Here is a 27849-nt window from a genome sequence, read left to right on the forward strand (position 1 = left end):
AGTTATAATTAAGTCTTATAGTCCATTATTTTCCAATTCTTAAAAAGAAAATCAAAACGTATTATTTTATATTATAACTGTATAAGAACAGATTACGATACTTGCCTGTTATTTTTAGCACAGCACTACAAAATATAAACCGCTGACATAACCTTGTAATAGCGCAGTATAGATTTAGAAAAATATTGTTTACCAAGTTATTTGACACTCAGTTTGGCACAAAATTATAACATTCATTGATTATTGATATAATAATGTTGTTTTAATGCTCCTCAATTGTTAAAACGGTAAACAACCAGCAAAAATATTTTTATCGTAACTGCAACGCCATTGCAAAGTTACGTCGTCAGTTCAATCGCGACGTGTCAGGAACGCATTCTCTGAATGGCCGAACTATATACTATAAGATTATACGTCTTTTTACATTCTTAGTCCACACTTTTATTTATTGTCCGCGTACCCCGAGATCTAGAAAATATGTAAGGAGTATTTAATTCATCTTAGATATTTCACCTCATTTATTTCTTAGATACTGTCAACGTCAATTTGAAAAAACTTATGAGAAAATAATGGAAAACTGTAAAATGTAATAATAAAAAGCTTTGAATGTTGTTTCATTTTTTGAAACGCTACCTGACTCCTTAAACATTTTCTCCGTGAAGAACTAGACATTTTCGTAAACGACTGTACCCATAACAAAAAGCGATAAGAACACGTCATGCTCGGACGACGTCACTGTCACACGAATGAAAGTTGTATATTTACAAGCCGACGCACACATAGGGCCGCGCGCAAATCTGAGTTGAACTATCTATACAGAGTTTGCCTGGTAATTAAAAGGTCTTGAGTTTGACCCTCCCCCCTCCTCCCCCCATTGCACTAGTCTCATGAACATTACTCCAGATACGATTAAGTAGCGACCTTACCTACTTGAAGAGGTTTCCCTGTTATGTGTAAACTTCGAACTGGCAAAGGTTAATAAAAAAAAAAGTAAAAAATACCTTAAAAGTTTTTTTTTTTTAAAGTCACTGTTCGCATTGGTGACAAGTTCTCGTCATTGCGAATAATATAAACCCAAACACGAGGTAGTTAATATTTACCATTGCCGAGTTCCCTTGACCTTCTCTCTTCTCCATCACCAGGTTAGCTCTAAACCTTCACTCGTGTATAGTGCTAACAGACATACACCTGAGCGTAAAGTTTTTACCCTAGGTGCACAACTTCTAATGAACAGCAAACAGAAAAGTTAAGGTTTTTTATGTACTAAAATCTTCATCGAATAAACCTTGTAAAAAGAGAACCCCATGGTTTTTAGATGATATAAAACACTTTTTGTAATCTACACATTATACTGAATCCAAGCATACATACGAAGTTTCTGTCGACTCTGGGTTTTTTTTGGCCATCTCCTTTCAGCTAACTATCATGATTCATGAGATAAAGACTGGTGACAGACGGACGGACGGACGGAGGAGCGAAAACAATAGGGTCCCGTTTTACCCTTCGGATACGGAACCTTAAAAAACAGATTTTGTATTTGAATTTCGTGCTAACAATGTCAGAGTTCAATTTCAGTTCAACAGTTCAATATTTATCATGTTACTCAAAAGACACGTATTCAATGTAGTACAGCTGCGAGTAGTGTTTAAAAAAACATCTCAATGTCACAGAGGTCAAAGCTTATGGTTGGTTCTCTTTGAAAAACAAAGATGAATCATTTAGAAAGGTGTTTGTGATTGGTTAAAAACTCAATATATTTCCCTGTCATAGGCTCGTTCGTATATATCAACCAATGTTTGAATTTTGTTTTATAAATTTTTATATCATTGCAAAGAGAACATAATATATTTGATTCGATTCACTACAGATTACAGCATTCCGGTTTCCCGCTAGCGGTGAAGTGAAGAAGTTTACGTAAAATACTACTAATTTTATTTAATTAATTCTGGTGAGTTTTTGTACTTAGTTATGATCTGCAATATTAAAAATGGTTTAATTTCTAAGAAATTGCTATTGAACTTAGCTCCCAATTAGTACACACCCACCCTTTTTAAGATTCGGCTAGAAGTTGGTTTTAATTTTTGGTAATATCTTTAATATTATCCTTATTTGTCACATACCTAGTGATTTAATAATTAAACATACTAAAGGTACAATAACATACTAATAATGACTGAATACTAGACTGACCCTTGACTTTAAGAGGGCCCAATCATCAGCCGGTGGCTATCGAACAAAAATAAATTTTGTACTATTAATTTATCCGATGTTATTTTGTTTTTGTTTAATACCTATAAGTAATAATAAAGAGGTGTTTACAGCGCTACGTGACGGCGGTCAAATAGGTCATAATGAGTCAATGTCGCGCTCACAGCAAATGTTTTATTTAAGATAGCATCAGACAAGATAATTTCCACTACTTGAATTGCAATCATGAAAAGCATTATAATTCAATGTTTTGACCTAGCCCAACACTTACATATGCAAACACAATTGATAAAACTATTCTTAACCACATCCTTTCATTTGTTTTCAGATTTAAAAACTCAGCAAAATGGGGCGCAAATTCGTTGTTGGTGGTAACTGGAAGATGAATGGTGACAAGAAACAGGTCACGGAGATTGTAGAGACACTAAAAAAGGGCCCATTAGATCCCAATGTTGAGGTACAGTACAATATCACTATAGAGTATATATACATATATTGCATCATTCTTTTTGCCAGCAGCTTAATACTTTTTCATTTGCAGGTTGTCATTGGTGTCCCGGCTATCTACCTAGCATACGTTCAGTCTATTGTCCCTGGTACAATCAGTGTTGCCGCACAAAACTGCTGGAAAGTTGCTAAAGGCGCTTTCACTGGTAAGAAATTCACTAATAAATACTTCAAATACAGTTGTTAAATGAATGTACTAATAATATATTTTGTTCTTGTTCAGGTGAAATCTCCCCAGCTATGATTAAGGATATTGGAGCAAACTGGGTCATCCTAGGTCACTCAGAAAGGAGAACAATTTTCGGAGAGAAAGATGAACTTGTTGCAGAGAAAGTAAGCACATAAACACACCTTAATTTAATTGAATTTAAGAAATTACCTCTTTTTATTAGACTAACTATTTACTTTAATGTTTATAGGTTGCACATGCACTTGAGAATGGCCTGAAGGTCATTGCTTGTATTGGTGAGACCCTAGAAGAGAGGGAGGCAGGCAAAACCGAGGAAGTAGTCTTCAGGCAGACCAAGGCCCTTCTGCCAGCGATCGGCAACAACTGGGCCAATGTTGTACTTGCTTATGAACCAGTTTGGGCTATCGGTACTGGCAAGACAGCATCTCCACAACAGGTAAAAGATTAAAAACTTATTTATTTCAAAACCAATTATTGTATAACAGATTTTATAATTTACACCAACCAATCTGTCCATGATAAAATTTATTGTTAAACCAGTGATTTCACGCACAAGATAAGGTGTCGTAAATATAAATGATATCAGTGTAGCTTTGATGCTCAATTATATGTTGTTAGCATATCTAGCTATCAATTTGACTGTAACGATTTAGATAAATATTCAAGATATGTTAGAAATTTTATATATATGTCGGAATGAATTACTTAATTAGAATTTATTTTGAATATTCTAGGCTCAAGATGTCCACGCCTCTCTGCGCAACTGGTTATCAGCGAATGCGTCGCCTGACGTAGCTGCGTCGGTCCGTATCCAGTATGGTGGATCCGTGACTGGCGCCAATGCTAAGGAACTGGCGTCCTGCCCAGACATCGATGGCTTCTTGGTTGGTGGAGCCAGTCTTAAACCAGAGTTTGTAGACATTGTGAATGCCACGCAGTAAATTATCCTTAATGCTCGCTTGCGTATCCATTGTCTTACAAGCGTGCGTTTCTCAAACTAATTGTAATTTTTTTGTAAGCCTATTTATGAATGTTAGATGAAATTATGTTAATCCTGAACTCGTAAATAAGGTTAACTTTTGTTTGTTTGCTTTTGCGAATGTTGTTGAGATTTATCAAAAACTTTTACCTTTATTTCCAATCATGAAATATGTTTGAAATTGAAAACAATCGAAACTTAAAAATCAAACACAATTTATTTTAAAAATATACTATATTACTCATTTGCTGTGTTTTAATCTAAGCCCAGTTGAAACGTAGCATAATACAAAAGATTGTAACAGTTCTTAAAAATAAAAATACGAAACCAATTACAGAACTAAATAAAAAAAGTATAAAAAAAGCAGTCATTGAGCACCTCCTCCTTAAAACAAATAATTCACTAAAGCCCAAGTACACCAACAAGATTAAAACTTTTTTCTTAAAACCACCGTTTACTTTGAAAATAGAACATGAAAATTCGAAAACAGTTGTTATAAGAAAAGTTGTTGGTAGACTCGGCATAAGTACAGTTCTTGTCTTCAGTATTCCATGAAAGATTGTGACACAGTGATAATGATAACATTCACAATATTGGTATTGGTATTGATTGAGTAACTGATAAAAGAATTGAATTCACAAACTGTCTACAGCTTGCTATCGCAATGTCATATTACCGCAAAGCAGTTCTTACTTTATTAACTACCCGGGTTCGATTCCCGGTTCGGTCGACATGTGTGTGATGAGCATGTTTGTTGGCCGTGGTCTGGGTGTTACAATATGTATATATGTAGCTATATATAGTTTATCAGTTGTGTTAGCACCCATAACACAAGTTAATTAATAACTTACCATGGGGCTAACCGACCGTGTGTGAAAATGTGTCCAGACATTATTATTATAGACATTATTACAATAAAGTAACCGTAAACATTTTACTACAGTTGCCAGGACAGTCAAAGTTTCTTAAGTAAACCACATTCCTTTATGTGCGTATTTTTAACAGCCAAGAAAGGCTGTTTTCTATGCTACATAGTAGGTACTACTAGAACAGATTCAGTAGTATTTGTTTTCCATCGATCCATGTCGTACAATGCTGATTATCGAAGCGGCTCAGGGCCCTTTGATCTCGACATATAGGTACGTCAGTTTTCCTAAGACAACTGCTTAGGCACTATGGACTTCACGTTGAATTTACAAAGTAAACAGTTGTTTTAAGAAAAACGGACGTTTATTTTTTTCGTCGGTGTACTTGGGCCCTCTTATGGGTAATAAGTTCTAGCTTTCATAATAGCACATTCCTGAGGAAACACCGTCTATCTTACTATGATAACAAACGCTCTATGAGGGTAAAAGAAATCAGTCCTTAGTCCAGTGTTATATTTTCAGACTGATGTGACTAGTTATTTTCTCACCCTCAAGAGCTTTTATAATAATTTTGACTTAGAAGTTCATATTTCCTGAAATGGTGGTGACGTAATCCTGTCGTCTTATTTTGAAAACAATATATAAACAAGGTAATGCTTAAGTCTTGTTCATGTCCTAATGTTTTTTACAAATATTGCGTATTAAAAAAAAATCTTGTCCGACAACGTCATGGCTAAAATAGCAAGCGACTGACCAAATTTTTACTAGGGATAAGAATCCAGATATCACACAGTCATATTTTCGTATCATGCAGTCGTCAGTCATTATAAAAATACCTATTTTATTTACGACTTGTTCTAGCCAAACTTAATGGCTCACAACTACATTCCGAGCAATACAAGTATATGGCCCATACTCCTCTCGCAGCTCTGTCAAGTTCTGATATCAAAAAATGGTTCAATGAACATCAAGTTTGGCAAGAACTAAACCTACACGATATAAAGTATTTTTCGTTTCTTCCAGTTATCCTTTATCTAAGGACCTTCACCAGTAGTAAGAAAACATTGAATGATACATTTTGTATTAGTCCTGCTTTTCAATGACTTTTCCTAAGAATGGCAGGTGCTTGACAACAGGCTCCCCTAAAGAGAATAGTGACTTGACAGGCGAAAACCAACTAGCTAACACGGAGAATACAAACAGCCAAAACATGATCTTGACGAACCAGTCCAGTACGTAAAGGCTGAAACAAAAAACAACAGTTCTTAAATATAATATCTACATGATACAAGTGGTTTAGGCTCTAGACTTTTAAGCAGTACCTATACAATATTACTATCTAGGCTATATGAGATAACAAGTAGCAAAATACTTACAAATTGTGATAAGCCCTATTCATTGGGACTTTATTTGGATCCTCTTTGAAGCAGAAAACTCTGCCTCCTTCGATACATATTTTCATATACTCGTCGCGATCCACATCCTTGATATCGGTATTGAAAATTGCTTGCTCTTCTGGATTTAGTTTTTCTCTAACTGCATCGTAGTTAGGACAAGGGAAGTTCCATGGTCGCATTGTGAAATATTGCAGGACTTCCAAGCCTCGGGATATTCGTTCTTGGATACGAATCATTCTGTGGAAGAGAGTTGTAAATTACACAAACTATTCAGATTTCACGCGGAACCTTGTAAATAGCTTAAATCCTGGCAACCCTTAGTCAAAAAAGGCAGAATGTCGAACACCCATTTACATACTGGCTATCAATAATATTCGAATGTAGTTTGAATTTGATAAGGCTATTTAATAACGTAAAAAACAAAAGACACTCACAGTCGTTTCTGGCCTAATAAAAACAGAAGAAAGTCGATGAGGTAAGCAGGAACTAAGTGGTAAAAAATCCTTTTGTACTCGTGAAGAATTGGGTTCGTGGTGATGTCACCGTTCGGGTACCATAGTGGCCAAGAAAGGGGATATTTCCTGCCATAAGCTTTAGCTACCGAAAGGACGTCTCCCCACGTCGTCGGTTTTTGATGACCGTTGTTCACGTTGTATACTGGCAATGATTCAGGTCTGAAAAGTATTAAGCAGAGTCATTAATTTCAAGTTTACTTTCCGTAAGTTGCATAAAGCTCCAATAAAGTTAATGCTTCTTTAAATCCATTGCTGACTCTTTCTTCAACCAGATAAAAAGTGTCAGCAATAGATTTAATGAAGCTTTAATTTTAATGGAGCTTTGTGCGACTGACAGCTTGAGCATTCAGTTTGCCTCATTTCTGAATGATATAGGGAAGTTTATCCCGTGGTACTAATGATAGCAACATAATGTTGTAGGTGACGGTACTATTTGGTTAAATCTTTGAAAGACTGATAATGTGGTCTATTATATTTATCTCGTAATAAGTCTCTGGAATCTTACAGTTTTAAAGAAAAAGTTCGCTACTTACTTTTCCGTCCTACTTCCTTCAATCATTCCTATAGCAATAATGGCATTGATAGCGATATCGACTGGGATGACCTGAGCTACCAGAGAGCCATCACACAACATGGTTCTGATGACGCCTTTGCCAGCGCCCAGCATCACGCCCACTGGTCCGTTTAGATTGTCCACCCAGCCTGGCATTGGCTCCTTTACTGATGGGCATACTATAAACATAAATTGAACATTACTACATAGTCGGTTTTGGTCCAGATTACATGCACCAAATTGTAAAATGCAACTGGGTTGAGGAGACCTCCTCCAGATTAGGTAATCTCTCCTTGTAAAACACTGGAACCCAGCCGCATCCAGTTAGACTGGAAGCTAACCCCAACATATGTAGTTGGGAAAAGGCTCGGAAGATGATGATTACGTGCACCAAATTGCACATGTAGTGTATTTAAAGGATGACACAATTTTGGAAGGCTCATATCATGAAATAGCCGTTGTGTTGGCATCCTTTTAGGTGTTTATAAAAATGGAAACAGTACCTATACTAGGACGAGCGATCACAATCGGCAAGTCTTGATAAGCTTGTTCAACAATATTCTCAGCGAGTCGTTTAGAGAATGTGTAGCAATTGGGATGTGGGCCGAGTAGAGATGGGGTTAGCAAGTCTACTTGTTTGTCGTCTAGCCATTCAATCAGCTTCATCACGTTATCTGGCTTGACTGGCGGAGCGTGGCACTGAAAGCAGGAGAACATTAAAATTAGTTTCAGAATTTTGTACTGCGTAATCTGTAGTGTAGACCAAGTAGAATTTTAACTTAGTGATACGCCTACGGCCGTAGCAGCGTAGCTCGGTGTAGTCTTCCCTGATAGGTTAACGCAGTACCTAAATAGAAGTCTTACCTTTTCTCCTAGCACTTCGTAGTCAGGATAACAAAAAGCCGTAGATAAGTGCACAAATATTTGTAGTTTCTTCATTCTCTTTGCTAGGTCTATCGCTCTTTGAGTGCCACAGGTGTTCATATTGACATTGTCTTTCAATGGCGCATCCAGTCTCAACGTTGCGGCGAAATGGAATACCACGGACACTTCTCGCGTTAACAGTTCTATATCAGCATCAGATAGTCCCAAGTTGTCGAACAAAACATCACCTTGCAGTGGTTTTAATTTCTTTAAGGCATTGGGATTTTCAGTGCGCAAGCGTTCAAAAAGCTGCAATAGAAATAATAGTCGGTTAATATTTTCGGTTTGTTTGAGATAGGATTTAAACCCCAGCTTGACAAACCTTACCTTCAATCGTTGCAAATCTTCGGTTCTCTGACTAACAGACTTCCCTCTCTTTGGCCTCATCAATATATAGATGTTACCGACTTCAGGAACGGAGTACAGCAGTTTCTCTATGAGCACTTTGCCCATGAACCCAGTGCCCCCAGTCACAAGGATGTTTCTACCCTTGTAGAAGTCACGAATCGAAGGGGATGACATTTCTGAAATAAGGAAAAGGTCACTGTTAGGTACATTGGTTATATAAGCTACGTTCTTTCAAGAATTGTCCTGAGTCTTAATACTTAGATGTTATCGACAAGCGTTGGTGGTTTATCGTGTCCTTTAAACTTATAGGCTTCACAAAATTTGTGGTTGCGACCGCAATAGAATGTTGTAGTCTTTAACCTAACTTAAGCTTTTAAGATTTAGACATCTCAGTACTAGCTACCTCCCGCGGCTTCGCCCGCGACGAAACCATGGTCCTATTTATTTGTATTCGCATTCAACAAGGAAAGCTATAGGCTACTTTTCATCTGAGGGCGTGCGTGAAGTTAGTTCACTCTAGCAGAGCAGTTAGTTTGTTATAGGTTCATAGGAAAAAATATCTATGTGGGTACATACCTACCCAATGTCAGATGTTTTGAAGTATAAAAACAAATTGTTATAACAAACAACAATTTTATCAAGCCATTACAATTTACGACGTCTAGCCTTCGTAACTCGCACGCGTTAAGCAATAGCTTGTACGAAGGTTAAGTGTCTGGGGAATTTGTGAACTAGCGTAAAAACTCATGTATTTGTGTTGTACCAAGTCATGAGTATCGACGCATAAATTAACCATGTATTCGAGATGTATAATCAACGGTACTGCATGCCTTTTAAACTTATCTGAATTGTTAAACAAATAGATGACAAACATTTTTTTTCGATAAGTACGTACTCTCAAGAACTACTGGACCAATTTGAAAAATACTACAGTTTTAGACAGCCCATTTACCGAGGAAAGCTACATAATACCTTATATCCGATTGCAGGAAGTAGTTCCTATGGCACTGGTGTGAAATCGCTGGAGGGGTTTACATATTACATGTCTAGGATCCATTACAATTCATCATCATCATCATCATCATCATCAGCCTATCGCAGTCCACTGCTGGACATAGGCCTCTCCAAGTGCACGTCACTGAGATCGATCGTTACAATTCACTAGTACCCAACTTCGGAAGGACAGTTACCTATTTAACGTATAACGAGCATTGTATAGTAAGCTTTCATTAATCCTTTTATTTTCTAACAATGAATTAAATGCGTTTAGTACAGACAAGGTCACATATCAAAAACCTATCAATAAGTGCGACTGTTACATCATTAACACACTAGGTGACGTTGTGTGTACTTACTTATACGGTAGGTGTAATGTTTACCTAGACACAATAGCGGCAGTTTTATTGGGATTTTTGTTAGGATTGTAATGGTATGCGAATCTCTCAGTAGATAAGCTCATGTCAAATATTCTAAATCTAGAATTAACCAGCGTTTGCCAGCCCACATGCAACTGTTTTAATCCTTTAACTCTTACCACTATCTTGGTAACTCATCTCCTACGAGTTACCAAAAAACCCTCAGCGCCTGCTCATATCGTTTATGAAAAAATCTGATTAGTTCTTCTAGATGGGTCTATGGTCGTCTGCTAGTCAATTTCTTACTTCACACAGAAGATGGTCACAAAAAATGTGTGTTCAAAGCTTAGGTGCTACTACTACTCATGTGAACTCATGGACAAGGACACTATGTCAAACGAACCGATAGATAAGGCCATGTTCACATGTGCTATCTAGTTTTCTGTACATTTTTAAGTTATACTTTAACCGATTGATTAAGCTTCATGAAATGACGGTTTCAAATGCGCTTTTCACTTCTAAAATCATTGGTACCTATTTTGTTTAACAGATTTTATCTACGACGAAAATTATTTTTAACAAGTATAGTTTATAATATTCACTTAAGGGAACTGTAAAAATTATTGAAATATAGTAAACGATTCACTCTAGTCTTAACTTGAATATTAGCCTGTCGAGCATTGGTAAGAATAGTTAGCTTTTAATATAAAGCGGTTGACATGAATGCAAAGTGGCAACAACCGTTTCGTCGCACATGGTGTGGCCTCCAACGAGTAGATCCCATCACCATAATATAAAACTTGGCCTATCATAACGGTGCCTAGTGTGTTGGCCACGTAAATAGATATAATCCGCTTACATAAACAATTATTACCTACGTTCCATTGAAAAACATTACATTGTGGTTGAGTTGACGTCTGTTGATATGGTACTTATCACAAGAGGTTCGTAAAACATCAAACAAGTGAAAGCACTAAAGCATTTTCCTTTCAGTTATAATGTTCTAAATTATAGATCGATTACCTATCTTATGTAAACATATAATTTATTGCCTCGATATTAGACTATACTTACACGTTGAGCACTATGTCTTAACATGCACGTACCACAGAGAAAACGTAATTGATTGCATCGGGCGGGGACAATGAGATCAATCATTATCATTGCTGCAACGAGCTTGTTAGTCGTTTCACTACTTAGTTGCCTCAATATGACGCCTTAAGCTTTCTAATGCAAGCAGACTGCATAAGAATCAATGTATCGACGTGAGGGTACGTTGTCAGACGGACTGGTCCATACTTACTCGGTAACGCAATCAAAATTGGCCGCGAAATCGGACGTTTCCACGACTTGCACAACAAAAATATTCCACGAGCTTAACTGCTTAGGTTATTTTTAACCCGCCCGTAATATAATTACGTAATTATTAAAACGCTTCTATTTTTTTTTCTTGTGTTTGTAAAGCTGCAGGCGCATTGGCTCATGTGGAATTTCTGTTTGAATATTAAACAGCTTTTGCTTGCCTTGAGTTTTTAGCAATACCTACTTGCCTATTATTCAGATGTTTTTGACTGAACTTTCATTCTAAACATTACCCAACCACAATTAACGAGCGAAGTAAACACTGAGACGCTTTGATAAAGGCAAGGGCGGATTTAGCTTTTTTAATTTTAGGTTTGGCACCAGGGGGGATGTCATATCAAGATATATTTAGTTAAGTAAGTCAAATGGAGTATAGGTTCTGTACCCAGTCCAGAGCAGGGAGCGAGATCATGATCCCCACATGGATCCGCCCTTTGATAAAGATAGAGAGATAGGCCATGATGATGGCTGTGTCTAGTGTGGTCGCACCCTAAAGTCGCGATGGCCACGGAACAAATCGATGCAATAACTAATATATTAATGAGAGTCTACTAGAATAAATTATATATAAAGTTTATTTGCACACGAGCATATACCTAAAGTTTTGTAAACAACATTATTAATGTGCTCTTAAATAACTGTTAAAGCTGTAAGAATTAGATTTATTTTTAGACTGGTTATTTAACTTGCTAATTTGTATGGGACTTCCTTTTGCTCAATTATATTTAAAATCTTAATCTGAGGATAACAAAAACTTATTAATCATTGCCGCTAATTAAGTTGGTCTTCTAAAAACCTAACGATGGAATTTGCTTCTTGTTCATTCTCCTACCCATCCCATTTTTATTTGTGGTTGGCGCAGCATATACCTATTCTTCTCCGTCCAATGTCATCCCACGTCGTAGATAGGAGGAATAGAGATAGTTTCAAAGACTATCGTCTTTGCTACTATCTCTATTCCTCCGCTTAAATTCCTTTCATTGAGCAGTACATTCTCCATTGTTTTTCCAGTACAAGGTACAATTTCAACAAGAAGGCAATTGACAGCCGTAAACTGACCATTGCACATTTATTTAATGATATAATCTCCAAGGGTGAACGTTTACATGGATATTAACAAATATGTGTAGTTCTTTCATATATGAGAATATAGATAGGTTACCTACAATGAAATATTTCGCAAGTTTTCTGTTTAAGGTAACGTTTGGTCACTCAAAATTTTTTGTTGATTTTTCATAGCCACTTTAATTCCCAAAGCAACTGTTCTATTTTTAACGACTTCTTTAATTGATTTTAAATACTACGTCAAATAAGATCAGTGGCGGGGCAAGACCAAAATTTGATGTGGTCAAGACAGATTTCGCGAGGCCCTGTTCTATGGCGACCTGAAGACGGATTCTTTAAAATAATAAAAACAAACGAAACAATTAACACTGCCTTTTTTTCATAAAAATACAAATTAGATTAAAGTCGCTGGCAGAAACTAGTATTGATTAACACGTTTCTATTTAGTGCCGGTTTTAACTCTACCAGCGCCCTGGGCGAGATTTCTACGGCGCCCTCCAACTGCAATTCAACCCCATAGGAAAAACAGAGACACATGCAGTCACCGATTGAGCGAGCGAAGCGAGCGCGAATTTTTTTTGAAAAATGTAGCCCAATCGTACATAAGTTATTGCTGGTTGGTTGGTGAAGGCAAAAATACGGGAACATAGCTTCTGATTACGCGAGCGAAGCGAGCGGGATTTTTTTTTTGTAATATTGTAGAACTCAAAACAAAATTTACTTAAAATTAAGCCCAAACGTACGTATAACTCTTTGTTGATGCCTATGTATTACAATTTTGGGACTTAAAGTAGTACCGTTAGTAAGAAAGTTCATATGGAAACTATAAGTTACTTTCATATTAATAAAAGGACTTAAAAACGACTCTAACTTTTTGCTAATGTAGACTAAAAAATGTTGACACTATATAACAATGAAAACAACTGTAAAGAGAAGCAAGCCCGAAAATTTTTGAGTTTTGGATCAGTAAAAGTCCTAAACATATATAATAAAAGGCAACTGTGAAGTGAAGAAGGGAGCGCGAATTTTTGTGAGTATTGGGACATTAATAGTAGCTATATGTGATAAAAAATCTAAGTGTAAAATAAAGAAACCGCGAGCGACGCGAGCACGAAAATTTTTGAGTTTTGGGACATAAAAGTAGTGTTTGTTCGAGAACATGTTTCACTACAAAATTGATTCATATCTTTTATTTTATTCTCGCTTTAAACATTTTTGAGACGCGAGGCCCCTTGTACCGCGAGGCCGTAGGCGGTGGGCCCACGTCGCCCACGCCTAGCGCCGCCTCTGAATAAGATGAACTTCACTTTATGTTCAAAATATGTACCGTGACGTGGCAACTATTAGTTGCGCTATGTTCAATGTTTCTCGAACAGTTGGCCCTCTGGAAGTGTCTAATGGCAAAGAAATAATACCTACTTTGACGAAAAATTACAGGTTTTATTGTTTCGTCATAATCAGTCCGTCTTGCTTTATGACGGACCCTTACAATTCTTTCACTCGTTCGAAATAACGTTGCAAAAAAGCGGCTTTGATAAATTAAATTAGATACACGTTTTAAGTAGGTGATATAAAGCCGATGCTCAAATTACCAGAATATAAATCAATAAAATATACACCCGCAATTAAATCCTAAAGCTCAACTTTGATTTACGATCGTAGTACGAGAAAAACATTTTCATGTCAAAAGTATCGAATCGATATTGGCATATAGGTAGGTAGGATATAGGTAGGTAGGATAGGTAGTCCAGAACTTGAGAAAAGTCGCAGGCTACGTTTCATCCAGAATAAATTATACCTACCGCCAATAGAGATCCAGCCAAAAACCATTTTTGCAAACACTGCATTCAACCACATAATTGTAGCCCCAAAATAATGATTGACTGACGACTGCAGATTTCTAGAGTACCTACTTACCAATCTACCTAGGTACGTCTGGTAATATTAGGCTAAAGCTAGACCGCAACAGTTCCATAATTGCTAGACTGTGGCCACGAAATATACACTTTAGTTCATAATTTCATGTACATAGCTCTTATGTAGCCACCTAAGTATATTATTGACTAGCATAATCTCAGAGAAAATATACAACTACGAAATACACTTGGAGCATTCCTTGCTATATTATAATTGCGAAAGTAACTCTATCTGTTTGTCCGACTTACATGACAAAACTGCTGAATAAATTGAAATATTTTAGACAGTCTAAGTCTAGACCATAAGGAAAAAGGCCATACAGGCGCTTATATCAGGCCGCGGGAAGTAGTTCCCTCGGGAAGCGGATGGAACCGCCAGGTACAACTACTTTTTATGTAATCGCAGGATGGGTTTGTAAATAACAGAACTCGAAAATAGACTTGTTAAATGTAGGTAAGTAGATGAAGGAAGTTTAAAAACTTAAAGAAGGTATCCATAAACAGCTTTAAGGTTTCCTTTGTTACCGGAACAAGGAAAAATAATATTTGCAGGATCAACATAAAATGAAGATAAGGTTTCGAAGGATGAGGTTATTTTGGCTAAAATAACAAAAGCATTGTTTGTTAAATGCGTATTTGTTGAAACTGTATCTTATACGTACTTATATTGAGTTTGGGTAGAAGCAAAGCGACGAAATAAGAACTGCTTAGTATACCTAGGTAACGCATGCTTTAGTAACGGCCAAAGTATCTTCGAGTCATCGGTTTTCAAAATTGAGTTTAGTTAGTCCACAATTTAGGATGGAGAATAACTGTTCTAATTTAATGAAAATTATCTAAACTTATGATGTAAAATATATTTTTACATCATAAGTGATCTGAAAAAAAAAAACTAGAACATAGGTACTCGTTACGTATTGTTTTACAAATGTAAACAACTTTGTCATAAAATGCATTTCACATTAAGTATTTCATCATTTAAGTTATTTTAGTAACTTGGGATCGTTAACCTCCAAATGAGGTAATATTTAACTGCTGCGCGTTAAAATCCAAAACTGTGCTTAGTTTTTTAGCATTAGAGCTAAGAGCGAGAGATTGTGTTTAAAAATATCATAATATTATGCAGATACCTGTTACAAATGCACTCATCGTAAACTGAGGCTCCCGTACGGAACAAAAATAATAATTAAGAAGGTATCTGCATAATACTTACCTCATTTAAAACTTTTTATTGTATGAATACAAAAAGAAAAAACAGAAATAAATCCCTACTAATATTAATAATGTGGAAGTCTCTATGTGAATGTGTCTGTCTGTTACTGTGCTTTAACGTCTAAACCACTAAACTGATTTCAATAAAATTTGGTACAGAGATAGAGTTGACCTTGAGAAAGAACATGGGATAGTTTTTATCCCGGTACCTATTTTGAAGAGTTCTCTTGAAAAAGCAATGTAACCGAACTCGACGCGGACGAAGCCGCGGGCGGAAATTAGTATACTTATAAGTCAACTACACACAGCCAGATGTTTTGAAGTAAAAACTAAACAAGTTATTTAAAAACTAACTCGTATCCTAGACTAACTAACGGTCAGTAAGTAACTAGCCGTAAATCATTGCATAACAAAGTGCATTGAACTAACTTACAAAATTTCCAAATTCGATGATGATATCATCGTCAGCACTAAGATTTACAGAATAATTTATTACCTGGAATATTCTAGAAAAAAAAAACTCTAGAATGTAAAAATGTATTCCATGTCGGTGCCTCCTACTAGTTTGACAAGCAAGAGGGCCATAGAATGTCGACCTTCTAAGACGAGAGTGAATATGTATGGCCCAAATGGCATGTCGCAATTGAGATACATGGCTACTTGTTTCTACTATGGGAAAATTAAATTAAAATACTGTGAACTTGTAAGTAGATATATAATCATGAGTGCTTTACGCCAGAATTATGTAAAGTTAATTTGTACCTTTATTTTGTATTTTACAGAGCATATATACAAAATAGTTAGTCATATCCAGATTCTTGCTATTTCAAAGTAACCTTAAACAATCTTTCGTACTCAACGCTTCTTAAGCAGTTGGCGGTTTTTAGACCAGACCTAGATAGACTACACATACAGAGTATAGAAGACAAGCCATACAGAGTATAGTAGCCTACGTATATGTAGGAAGTATTTCCTATTAGAAAGTTTAATTACGTGCACCTCTCAAATACGTTTTACAAAAGAACTGCAATATAATCGAACAATTAAATCATACAAAAAAATGCTTATGTAATTCATTGATGTATTAAGTGTTGATACTATTGCTTTACTTTCTAAGCGTGACCAATCAAATCACTATTAGAGTGTTTTCATTCGTAACTTATATCTACCTGATCATGTGTACGAAGTAGGTATACATAGGTGGTTCAACTTATGCTTACATTTCAAGGTGAAGTACTCTTAGATAACGTTTGACAATAACTGCTCAACCTTGACCGTTTCGTAAATACCTTGTATGCCCAGCTGATGAGTAGCTGTGTACTTAGTAAATATAATGTGGCATCGTCTTGAGCTAATCAAGTTATAAGATTTAAGATGGTTTTGTAGATAAATTAAGTCGTTTTCGAGAACATTAAAATAAATATACCTAGAGTTAATTTTCCGGTCACATATTTCTAATCCCTGTCTATCAGGCTAACTAGAACGTTTGACTCTATTCATGATTACGTTCAAAATCTGTCAGGCGCTAGTGCCAACCATCGGGCGAACTTTCGTCTGGTAGCCTACGATGTGCAAGAGGCTCTAATCGCGGTTTCACACTAGCTTTACCACTCGAATTTTCCGCGACCAAATGCTGCGTTTTAAGGGCCGTGTCGCGCTTATACGAGCGACTACAAACGAATGACAACTACCAGAACAAAAGATGAAACTCGGAACCGTACGACATGTTTTTTTCGGCACGCAATGTGTCGCACGTAGGTACTGCCTCAAGAAACTTCGAGGAGAGGTATTATATAAATATTTATGATCGTCACAAAATCATTTGTCAAATTGTCTATACGTAACAAGGACTAACCTCAACCTTTTAAACCTTTGCTCTGTACTGTTGCCAAGCGTAAGTTAACGAAAAAACTTATTAAGAAAACTATTAACAAATTGTATTTTAAATGTTAACATGGGATAATTAATAAAACCAATTTCAATATTATAATTCGGAACTACCTACTTACGTAACTAATGTGTCGATGGAAGTCGAACCGTGGAAAGTACAAGAAAAATGTATAAACAAACATATACGTATGTATTTCTAGAGAGCACTAAATAGACGAACCGGTTTTCACATAAACGCGCAGGGATAAAGAAAATTATTGCTATCAAAATAAAAAGTATAATACAAATAATATAATACATACAAAACATAAAAAATCATAATAATTAAAAAAATATATATTTTCTCTCTTTAAATTGTAAAAAAAGTATTTTCTATTTTTACCAAAGTGTGAGTTTAATGTTTTCTTATGAAGTTGCTATTGTAGTTCATTTATTTATTTCTCAACACATTATTTACAGTTTTAAGTATTATGTTCAAGAATAATAATAAATCTATTAATTAACATAGACTAGATACCTTTTACTTTTTAGCACCATACATGTCAATAACAGAATTAGCTATAAGTTTGTTTATCAAACTATTTTTAGCCGTATAAATAACTAATTAATTTAATAGAGTTCAATAACTTCTAGTTCAACCGGTTTTAGGAGCTAATAAAAGTTGAAGATGACATAACATAAAATATTCATTTGCTAAAAAAAGTAGACAAGTGATTAATGATGGCTGGATTAATCGCTTCTGTACGTTTTTTTTATCTGGTATATAAAGCCCTGAGCGATTGAAAGTACGTGTAATTTGATCCGGATCAAAAGAAAACTTTCGATAATTTCACATGCTAAACCCATTATCCGTCGGTGTATCTTAAGAAACACTAGGTATATCTCATGCGAATTTATGTACAACGAAGGACTCGTAATTATATCGACCTTTGCAACTGTTAATTGTAAGTTTTTATCAAGTTTATGCTATTTTATAACAAAAAGTGTAGATGTAGGAACGTAACTACGTATCGACTCTACAATATGAGAATGTGCAAGGTCGTAGTGTTTAGTTAAAGGTTCAGGTAACGTAACGTAACTTGTTCCCGTAAGTACCCAGATAAAAATAGCCTATGTCACCAGGGGATAGAGAAGCTTCACATCATCTGCCTAGCCTTTTCCCAACTCTGCTGGGGTTGGCTTCCAGTTTAACCGGTGCAGTTGAGTACCTAGTGTTTAACATAGAGGGATTGCCTTTCTGATCTGGCCGGGCAAATACGACACCCATTGGTCAGTGATTAAGACTGATTAAGAATTGTTAGTCTGGGTAGACTAAATTGAGTAGCTTCCAACAGTGAAAAAAATCTATTCACTAGTTTCGAAGCCTTTAGAACAAACAAAAAATATGTCTAATTTATATGACCCAAATAACGATGATCATCGTCAAAAACTTGAAACCTCATTCAACACGAAAAAAAACAACTGTCTCCGAAGTTTGATGTATAAATAATGATGTCAAAGGTTAATGACCCGACTATAATCTGTTTATAATCTGTGACGATGCTACTGTCTTGCATACAGTCGATGTTAGAATTACGAAAGAAAAATAGAAATGAACTAATTTGTTAATAGACTTCGATTTTTATTAGAGATTTTTGATTGGGCACAAGCTATGTACCAAATTAGATAATTATTATAAATGAACCGTCAAAACTCGATTCTTTTGTGGACAACATTTTTGCGGACGACGAAATTACAATCAGCATAATTTACTGAAAGTTTTGAAGATTCTTTCTGTAAAACTGAAGAAAAGAAGTTTGTGTGTTTGAATGCGCTGCTGATTTTTTTTCAGTATTAGATAGGTAGTACAATTAAGAAGAAAGGCTATAGTGGGTGCGCGGGTTAAGTAGTTCTCATGGGAACAGCTGACGGAAGCCAAATTGACTAATCTTCTCCGGGGAAGTGATAGTGATAAAACTATTAAGCATTTGCAAAGGAAGTTTCGTAGCTACTGTAGGATTTGTTATTTGTTTACAAATTAACACACATGTGTTAAAACGTCTTGCACATTTTCAAAAAACTGTTTATTCATGTTCTTAAATTATTTTGGAAGGCTGCATAAATGGCGTAAGATAATAAAAGAGTTGTAGAGCTACTGAGAAATTAAGACATTGAGAAGGTTATAATGAGGAATATGTGTTTATGAGTGTGTCTGTACAATTTAATAGTATACTGAAGATAGTTATATAGATAGTTTATAATTAAATTCTAATTAATAAATTAGAACATATTTTATACACATACTCTAATGATGCCGTGGACAGTTTATACTTAGTATTTTTTAATACCAATAAATTGTCCACGAGGCTTGAAGGTCGAATCCGGAATCTAGAAGATATCTAGTTCACATTTATGGGACGATAAAAAGACGATAAATAACATTTTATTACTATATCAAGTATATAAGTGACATATACTAATATTTAAAACCAAAATCTTGTCATTCTGCATTGGGCTGGTGATTAAACTTAAAGTAACCCGAACTTAGGAAGAGAGAGTCTAGTTTAGAGTCTAGACAGACGAATTACCTAACTATATATTACGAACAACTTTACGGAAAAAAACTATCTATTGCAGATAACTAACATTACTTTTTAAATTGAGAAATCGTTAATTTAATTTATAAAAGAGACTGCATTTCACGTATTGCTAAATAAGTACGGCATATTATAAGTAAAGTTATATTATATGTCAAACAAATGGCTCCGGAATACTCAAACTAAAAACGATCAGACATCGACAGAGTCCCATCCTTCAATAGGGAAAACAGTGACGGTCGGATTATCGTTCCTCGTAAGCGTTAAAATAAACAAAACACTGCGACAGGTACCTAGTTGTGTAAGCCGTAGAACCACGACCCATGGGGTCATAGGGCCCTTGTTATCACAAGGTGTGCCTTACGACCCTTACATGCAACTACGACAAACTAGGATGCTAAGCTGTAAAGCAATTCGGAAATACACTCTACATTAAGTAATATTTCTCGGTTGTAAATAAGATTTATTAACCAAACTAGCTGTTGCCCGCAACTTCGTCTGCGTGGGCAATATAGAATCGTCAAAATACTACTTATCCCGTAGGTGCATTCTTTCACGTGACAGTATAATTAGGATTAGCACTTAGCAGTCGCATAGATTCATTGATCAAGGTTGTGTTGTGGATGTGACCATTTATCTAAACAAAAGAAGTAAAGTTTTTGACGTTGTTCAGCCAATTTGGAAAATTATTACGTATGGTGCGTAAGTAAGTAATTTTCACAGGAAACAGCTATAATCTATATCTACATGCTTTGAGTCTGACACAGCTGTCATTTGTACATTTTCTGCAGCTGCTGCGACTAATCAGAAGCCAGAAAGTCTGTCAGACTTACCATGGATATCGTCTTGTGTAGTTGACTGGATTGAAGATAGGTAGATAGGTAGTCGCTCCAAGCAAAATATTGGTACTCAAACAGATTCGGTGACTGGAAGCCAACACCAACATAGTTGGGGAATAGCTGGATGGATGATAAAATGAGTCATCATCATCAGCAGGCACATTAACCAAATAAATATTTATATATTCGTTTCTATATTTACCTTTTACTAATTTATTGATTGATTCTTTTCTATATTTAACTCTTCTTGCGTAATTTTTACACAGTTTGGAAATGAAATTACTTAATGATATGATAGGAAAACGTCAGTCACCTACATGGTAATTGGATCCGATGCAATCGCTGTCTGTATTTCTATTTCAATGATTAGGTATACTCTTTGAAAAGATGAATAACTCTAAATCAACAGAAATGCTTGGAATACATGAAATAAAAATCAGATCATGGCATAATGTACGATAATGTACGATATAAACAGTCTTACGCAGATAAGCAAAAAAAATAATTCTTTCAGAGAACCCTAAAAATATTAGCTACTCATTTTCCCATTTTCTTATACCTACTTACGGTGGAACTTAACGTTTAGGTACCTAATGAATCGTGGTATTTCCCGCGTTTTTGTTCAAACAATTACATAATTACGTGGCTGGGATTTGAATGCTTCTAAGAGCCCATGTGCACCGACAACGTAAACGGTCAGTTTTCCTATTACGACTGTTAATTTTAATTTTCTCGTTTGATTTTCAAAGCAAACAGTTGTTTTAGAAAATCGGACGGTTATCATATATTGTTATATTTGATACAAACTTTTCTCACCGTCTTAGAATGACATTGAAAAGTCAATTTTCTGTTACTAGGAATCAATAAAATTCAGACATTGCTATTGCTATTTATATTACATCAACATTTAGCAGCTTAGTCTAGAAGTAAGAGGTCTAAGTTCGTCATTTAATAAAAATCTAGCCTTTTATGACTTTAGCTAAGGTGTGAAAAGTATGTAAGACGTAATTTAAGTGTTGGGAAATTAGTACGAAGAATTGAACTTTTAACGTGTCATCCGTAATAAGATGTTTCCAGAGAAACTACAAGTTTTCGTGTCAATAGCTCTTTTAGCTGTTGAGTGGCACTTTAAAAATACTTTTACCAGCCTAATCATGGGCCCATTAGAGAAAAATATTGTAGATACTAAGAAAAAATGTAGCAAATATTCATGAATTCCAATATATAGCTATTTATAACGATTTATTAATTTAATTTAATAATAGATTTATTAATTTAATTAATAAATATATATTAAGCTACATAAAAATTAGCTTAGTGGCCTGCTTAATCGGCAATGTATATCTATCAACACAGCCCTCAGACATTCTGAGCTACCAGGAGTTCATAACAGCCAGGATATTCGATCATGCAAGGCACACATTGACACTATTGCACTCTCACACATATACCCAAACACAAATAAATACACACACTCGTAAATCAAATACGACAACATGCATAGGTAGTACTAATTAGTGCTCTAGTAGTACGATAGGGGAAAGGGTAGGAATGCATCGATCTGGTCATACACATTGCAATCGAGTGCACACACTGAAATAGGGGATGCTCATTGGACAGAAAGGGTGGAACAAGCTCCTCCCCGTGACTCTTCAAACCGTCCGACACGATTCTTGTGAAGAAAATCGCTTCAGGTTTTAGGAAAACTGTTAAGAATATTATTATTTTTCATACAAAAATAAATAAAAAAATTGATTGGTTTTTCATTTAAGGCACTTGAAGGCAAGCATACATACTTCGTGCTAAAGACTACAAAAAAAATCCTTGTAATAATTTGCAAAATCTTTGACTTGTCACTTTCATGACCTCAGTGCCTAGTTTACAATAGGCATGATGACAAATTTTGAAATTCCTTTGATGATGTAGGTATACGTCTATTTTATATGAAAAATTATTAATTTTAAGAAAATGCGAAGTTTTTTTTATCAAATAATTGCATTTTTCTCTGTCCACTTTGAATCCGGCGCGAAAACGCTTGTCAGCGTCACTTGTGACGTCACGACTGAAATTACAAGACGCAAGTAAACAACGCGCGTGCAATAATTAAGTTTTTTGTGTTATTAAATATGAATTCGAAAGTGCATAGGTGTTGTGGGGTCCCCCAGTGTAAGATCACATCCAAAACAACTCCTGATAAGTTATTTGTGTACGTTCCTCACAATAAAAAAATACGAAACAAGTGGCTTAAACTTGCAAGGCGAGATTCAAAAGCAATATTGCCCAGGGTACAACTTTATTTTTGTGAAGATCACTTTGATGTAAGTTATTACATAGTTCTCTAGATTCTAACATAGAAGTTTTTTAAATTAAACTAATACACTTACATGGAAGTTTTTTTTAATTAAACTAGTATACTTACATGGAAGTTTTAACATTTCTAAATTCAGCTGAACAAAAATCTTTATTTGATGCCAAAAACTTTCCCAGCATTATGATATCTATTCTAGGCAAATTAGCGCTGTTTGCCTTGATAAATCCGGGCTCCATAACTCGTGTTATCGCAGTGGAAGTTCACAATAACGAAATGTGACGTTCGCGCGCTTTCGCGCGAGTTGTTTTGAGAGATGACGTCACGAGCTCTGATTGGTGTTCAAGATATCATGGCGGATTGCCTTATTTCGTAATTTTATTTTATAAAAATACATATTAATCACATTATTAATAAAGAAAACAATGCGCGTTTTATATTCCAAGCTTCAAGTTTAATTTAATAAATATATTATTTTAATGATTTTTGATTACTGTCATCATGCCTATTATGAAGGTATTTTTTTTTACAAGACATTGTTTGAAATCTAGCCAAATTAAAATTACATGTGAAAATCTTATTCATTGTGTATTTTTCAAGGAGTCTCTGGAGAAGCGATAATATCTTTATTTAGTTAGCTTTGTTAAAATCTTATATAATTAAAAAAGAGTTAGAAAACAATGAGAATGAAAAACATATTGTTATTTTTGACGTGCCGTGCTACAATGTTTACTTTTCGGTGCGTCTCTTCAGGCCTTATGGAGCCCTAGTAACTTTGGAAGGCATTATATGAAAAGTGCTTTTCGCGGTGTAAAATATCTAACATCTCTATAACTAAAACTATAGTAAACTTGCGCAGTTTGAAGGGGAAAGTGAATTAATTTCCATGCTGCGCATCTTTGCTTTTAGACTGTACGACTAATGTGCATATCGGATGTCCACTGCCCAAACGAGAATTTCCTGAGAGAGGCTATGATTTCCGATTATAAGACTGATTAGAAATCTACTAGTTAGTGTGCTTAGTATTAATTAGGGAGCTGTAAAGAAACAAGTATGAAATTAAGTGTTCTGTATGAAAACCCTTTCCCAACTTTAACGATTTTAGCAATTCACTGGTTTGGTTATTAGTCTAGGTTTAGTTTAGGATTTTGGGTGTTAGTTAATTTTGAATATTTACATTATTTTCAAAAATATAGGTACCAGTAAATAATAATTAATTGATCTAAGTACTACAAAAGCACGCTAAATCAAATTCGCAATAGCATGATTTTGATTCGCATAGCTCATAAAAAATATTTATTTAATACACAGAAAACTTCGAATAAACCATCTATAATCACTCAACTATATCAGAGTATTCGCTATGCCGTTATATAAAAAGTATTTTAAAATTAAAATATTCACAGAAAAACATCAAAACGCCGTTCTAAAACCATTAGAAACTTGTTCCAAAAACTATTTAGTTGTCTAAGCCGAGGAACGAAACGTACCAAAAAACCTTTTTTTGAAGTCGATAGCAAAACGAATGAGACCAAATGAAAGTCAACCGTTTTGGTAACTTTTTTTTTCAATTCGATTTTTAAACTAGATCGTGTTCCATATTTAACTTTCGCGCACATTTTTAAGCCGTAGTGTTTATATTTTTTGTACTTCGACTACAAAACTTACTTAGTTACCCGGGCCACATTCGCCTTGGTTGATTGATTGTCATAGTTCTTGGCTTCCGCCTACTCTAAGCGCCTTCCGAAACACAGAAGAACTCGTCCTGACAAGATTCTGGTAAGATTAGAAGTTGACCCCAACATACTTTGGGAAAGAGAATAGGTAAGTAGTCAGTCAGATACCTATGGATCTACTATCCCTAATGAACTAAGTTGCGTCTTAAACTTAAGTTATAATTAAAACGTAACTAATACAAATATAGCAAGTAGGTACCTGTTTATTTGCCAGGTCGCCATAGTTTTAAGTACCAGTAAAACATCTTTGTCTGCGGAAAAACCTTAAGAAGTCAGGCATAATTGACCAATTAAAAAAAGGTCCCATATCACCTAATTGCGTGCAGATAATAAGATGACTAATTATACGATAAAAGAGGAAAAAATACTAAATATGTGATTGCTGAACCAATAGTAGCGTTTACGATTCACATTTCGATTTTCCTCACTACAAGGTTTTGCACAAAGAAGTTTATGTATATCAATCTATACTATTTATGTATATAATAAAAAGAAAAACAAATGTTTATCCTAAAGGCTCTGAAATTTTGATCACTGTTGGAAAGCTACACATTCCCAATCCCCCACTATGTTAATATAGAATAATTATATCATATCCCGGTACGGGCACTATTGCTCACAGGTCGCGGGTGAAAACGCGGGGAAACAGCTAGTTTGAAATACAATCCGTTATCTGTAACCAGAAACATTCACCCGAACCGATTCTAAAACTTCCTTTAGGTTTGGAAATATATGATCCTGAATAATTTTTAGGCGATATCTAGGCAGTTAAGGGTTGATATAAGCTATCAAGGTTGTATATGTATAGGTTATCAATAAATTTCCGCCCATTAAACGCATTCCATGTTATTTGCAAGTATTTACTTTACTTGTAAATAAAATGAATGAATTAAGTAGTCATGCTGTATTTATAATTTATAACAACGTAGTTTTATTTAATAATATATTAAATAAATTGTAGATGTATTTATCCATGATGTAAATGTATATAACATAGTAACAATAATTGCCGTTGATATTGACGTTTTTATATCATTATATAGATTTATAAATACAAAACAAAAGTATAATTAAATAAATAATGGTTTTCTTTCTGTTTTGAATGTTTCGTTTAATTTGTAGTTAATAAAACTTGACAATTATGTTTCTGATTTTTTTTTATCTTTACAGGTACACAGACGATACATAATAATTATTCGATAGATAAATTGAGTATTTTAAAGGAAAATAAATCAGTGGAGTAGAACGAATTTTTCTTTAAAGTTTTAATGTAACGTTTCTCTTTCACAGCAATTTTGATCGCACCAATTAATTTAGCACAGTTTAATTTTAAACTGGTATTCTATGTTTTAGCCTAGGGGCTAAGACACCTGCCTTTCAAGCAAGTGAATCTTTTACTAAGTTCTATACACTTTCTTAGTGTATCTTGGACAAAAATGGCTGAGTAATGGTGAAGGAAAACATTTTGCGGAAACCTGGACTTGAAACTCTGAGATTGCCAATATTCCTTGAAAAAGCATATAGTGATTGGTGATTGACACTCACTCCTTCTCATATATGGAAGAAATGGTAGCCAACTGTGCACTGCAGTGGGACAATAAAAATGATAAAATGTGAATTGGAGCTTACTTACAAGCGAACAGTTCGAAAAAGCCGTTCAATTTCTAACCAAACGTTAATTTAGAAAGTATTAGCGTGGGTCTGTATGGAGGTACGAATATTTTGGGTTATTGTTACAATTCCGGCAGGTCATTAACCTAGTAGAACAAAGTCCGCTCAAGTTGAAGTCCAATCTTGGTTAAGCGTAGCATGATTGTACTTTACAATTGCACTATTTGGATTCTCGTACTTTGGAACTTTAGATGGATTGATCTATGTATGTGACAATCACATATAAGGGCTTATACACTTGAATAAATTCAGTCTTCTAATTAGGTTTCTAAATGATTTCATGAAACCTATCTTCCTAAATGCGATTACATTTGACTGAATTTAGTGACTGAATCATTTAGACGACTGAATTTAGTCAAGGGTAATAAGCCCTTTACCAATAAAAAATTTCGCGCTTCAAAATTATAGAGACAGGTTAATGTATAGATTAGATATTTTTGCCGTCTAATATCTCGGCATCCTAAATGCCTGTTTTGTATACGCAAATATCTCTTGAGTAACTTGATACGTCGCTGACCATTCTAAGTAATTTATACAACAACCTTAGCTTAATATGTATGGGCCAGTAGAGCCGACTAAGGTTACTTAGACGGGTGGTAAGCTAAGTTAGTTTAAATTTAGCCTACAAAGGTCACACATGCGTATACTTTTATTATTCTGCGTGTATTTAGATTGTAAAGTAAAGCTTGGTACTCACGTGTGACAACTAAGCGAATGGCATAGTTGTCAGACGTTATTAAAATTAATGGTATGAACTTTAAACCTATAAGTGCCTATCGTTACATAGTAGAATAAATTAAAATCATTAGTGCGACGCTATAGAATTAAATATTGTAAATCCTCTTTGGAATTACAACAATAACAAACAATGAAATTCAAATTTCGAACACAACGACTTGATAAATTGTTTACGCGACCGTCAAAATAAAATCTGTGCCCAAAAAGTATCGATATCAAATATCGACCACGAATTTTTATGTAACAAACGCACCAGCCAAAAACAGTCACAAATTTTTCTCGATCTGTTCCAACCCGTTTAAGTTGCGCAACTAGTATAAACTTACTGTTTGTTATTGATGATCGTGGAGCGGTAAATTCGGAGGTCTGTGGTACAGGCTTCCTCTCTCGCGCACCTGTGGTGTCGGACTGAACGAGCGGAGACGCAGCCTCGGTAAAGATAAGCGGGAAGTATACAACCTCTAAGCAACTTCGCGGTCAAAAAGCATAGAGCGAGCGACGTCAATGTGGCCGCTATGCTTAGGACCACAAATCGGGAGCTTGAGTTAATATTGAACTTACACGTGTTAATGGCTTTGAGAACCAAACAAACGTTAAACACCGTAACTGCAAGGGCGTACGCATTGAATAATCAATGTTTTTTTCCCATTCCGGTTTGTTGTGGGAGAGTTGGACGTAGAAAATACTTCTTTTT

General features: G+C 35.2%; 2 protein-coding genes across 2 annotated transcripts; one reads left to right on the plus strand and one right to left on the minus strand.

The window, feature by feature from the left end:
• The first annotated feature begins 1792 nt into the window (after positions 1 to 1792).
• On the plus strand, positions 1793 to 4128 carry LOC124644743 (triosephosphate isomerase). The gene is made up of 6 exons (XM_047184238.1): positions 1793 to 1948; positions 2537 to 2665; positions 2750 to 2861; positions 2939 to 3048; positions 3135 to 3341; positions 3640 to 4128. The coding sequence occupies exons 2-6, from the start codon at positions 2555 to 2557 to the stop codon at positions 3844 to 3846; spliced, it is 747 nt and encodes a 248-aa protein (XP_047040194.1). The 5' UTR covers positions 1793 to 1948; positions 2537 to 2554; the 3' UTR covers positions 3847 to 4128.
• LOC124644742 (putative fatty acyl-CoA reductase CG5065) lies at positions 4100 to 27590 on the minus strand. The gene is made up of 8 exons (XM_047184237.1): positions 27482 to 27590; positions 8467 to 8663; positions 8080 to 8388; positions 7719 to 7914; positions 7196 to 7394; positions 6582 to 6821; positions 6127 to 6384; positions 4100 to 5993 (listed from the first exon to the last, which is right to left on the minus strand). Exons 2-8 carry the CDS (start codon positions 8659 to 8661, stop codon positions 5834 to 5836), a joined length of 1557 nt encoding a protein of 518 aa, XP_047040193.1. The 5' UTR covers positions 8662 to 8663; positions 27482 to 27590; the 3' UTR covers positions 4100 to 5833.
• Between the last annotated feature and the right edge of the window lie 259 nt (positions 27591 to 27849).

Source organism: Helicoverpa zea, chromosome 31 (genome assembly GCF_022581195.2).
Source record: "Helicoverpa zea isolate HzStark_Cry1AcR chromosome 31, ilHelZeax1.1, whole genome shotgun sequence".
Taxonomy (NCBI): Eukaryota; Metazoa; Arthropoda; class Insecta; order Lepidoptera; family Noctuidae; genus Helicoverpa; species Helicoverpa zea.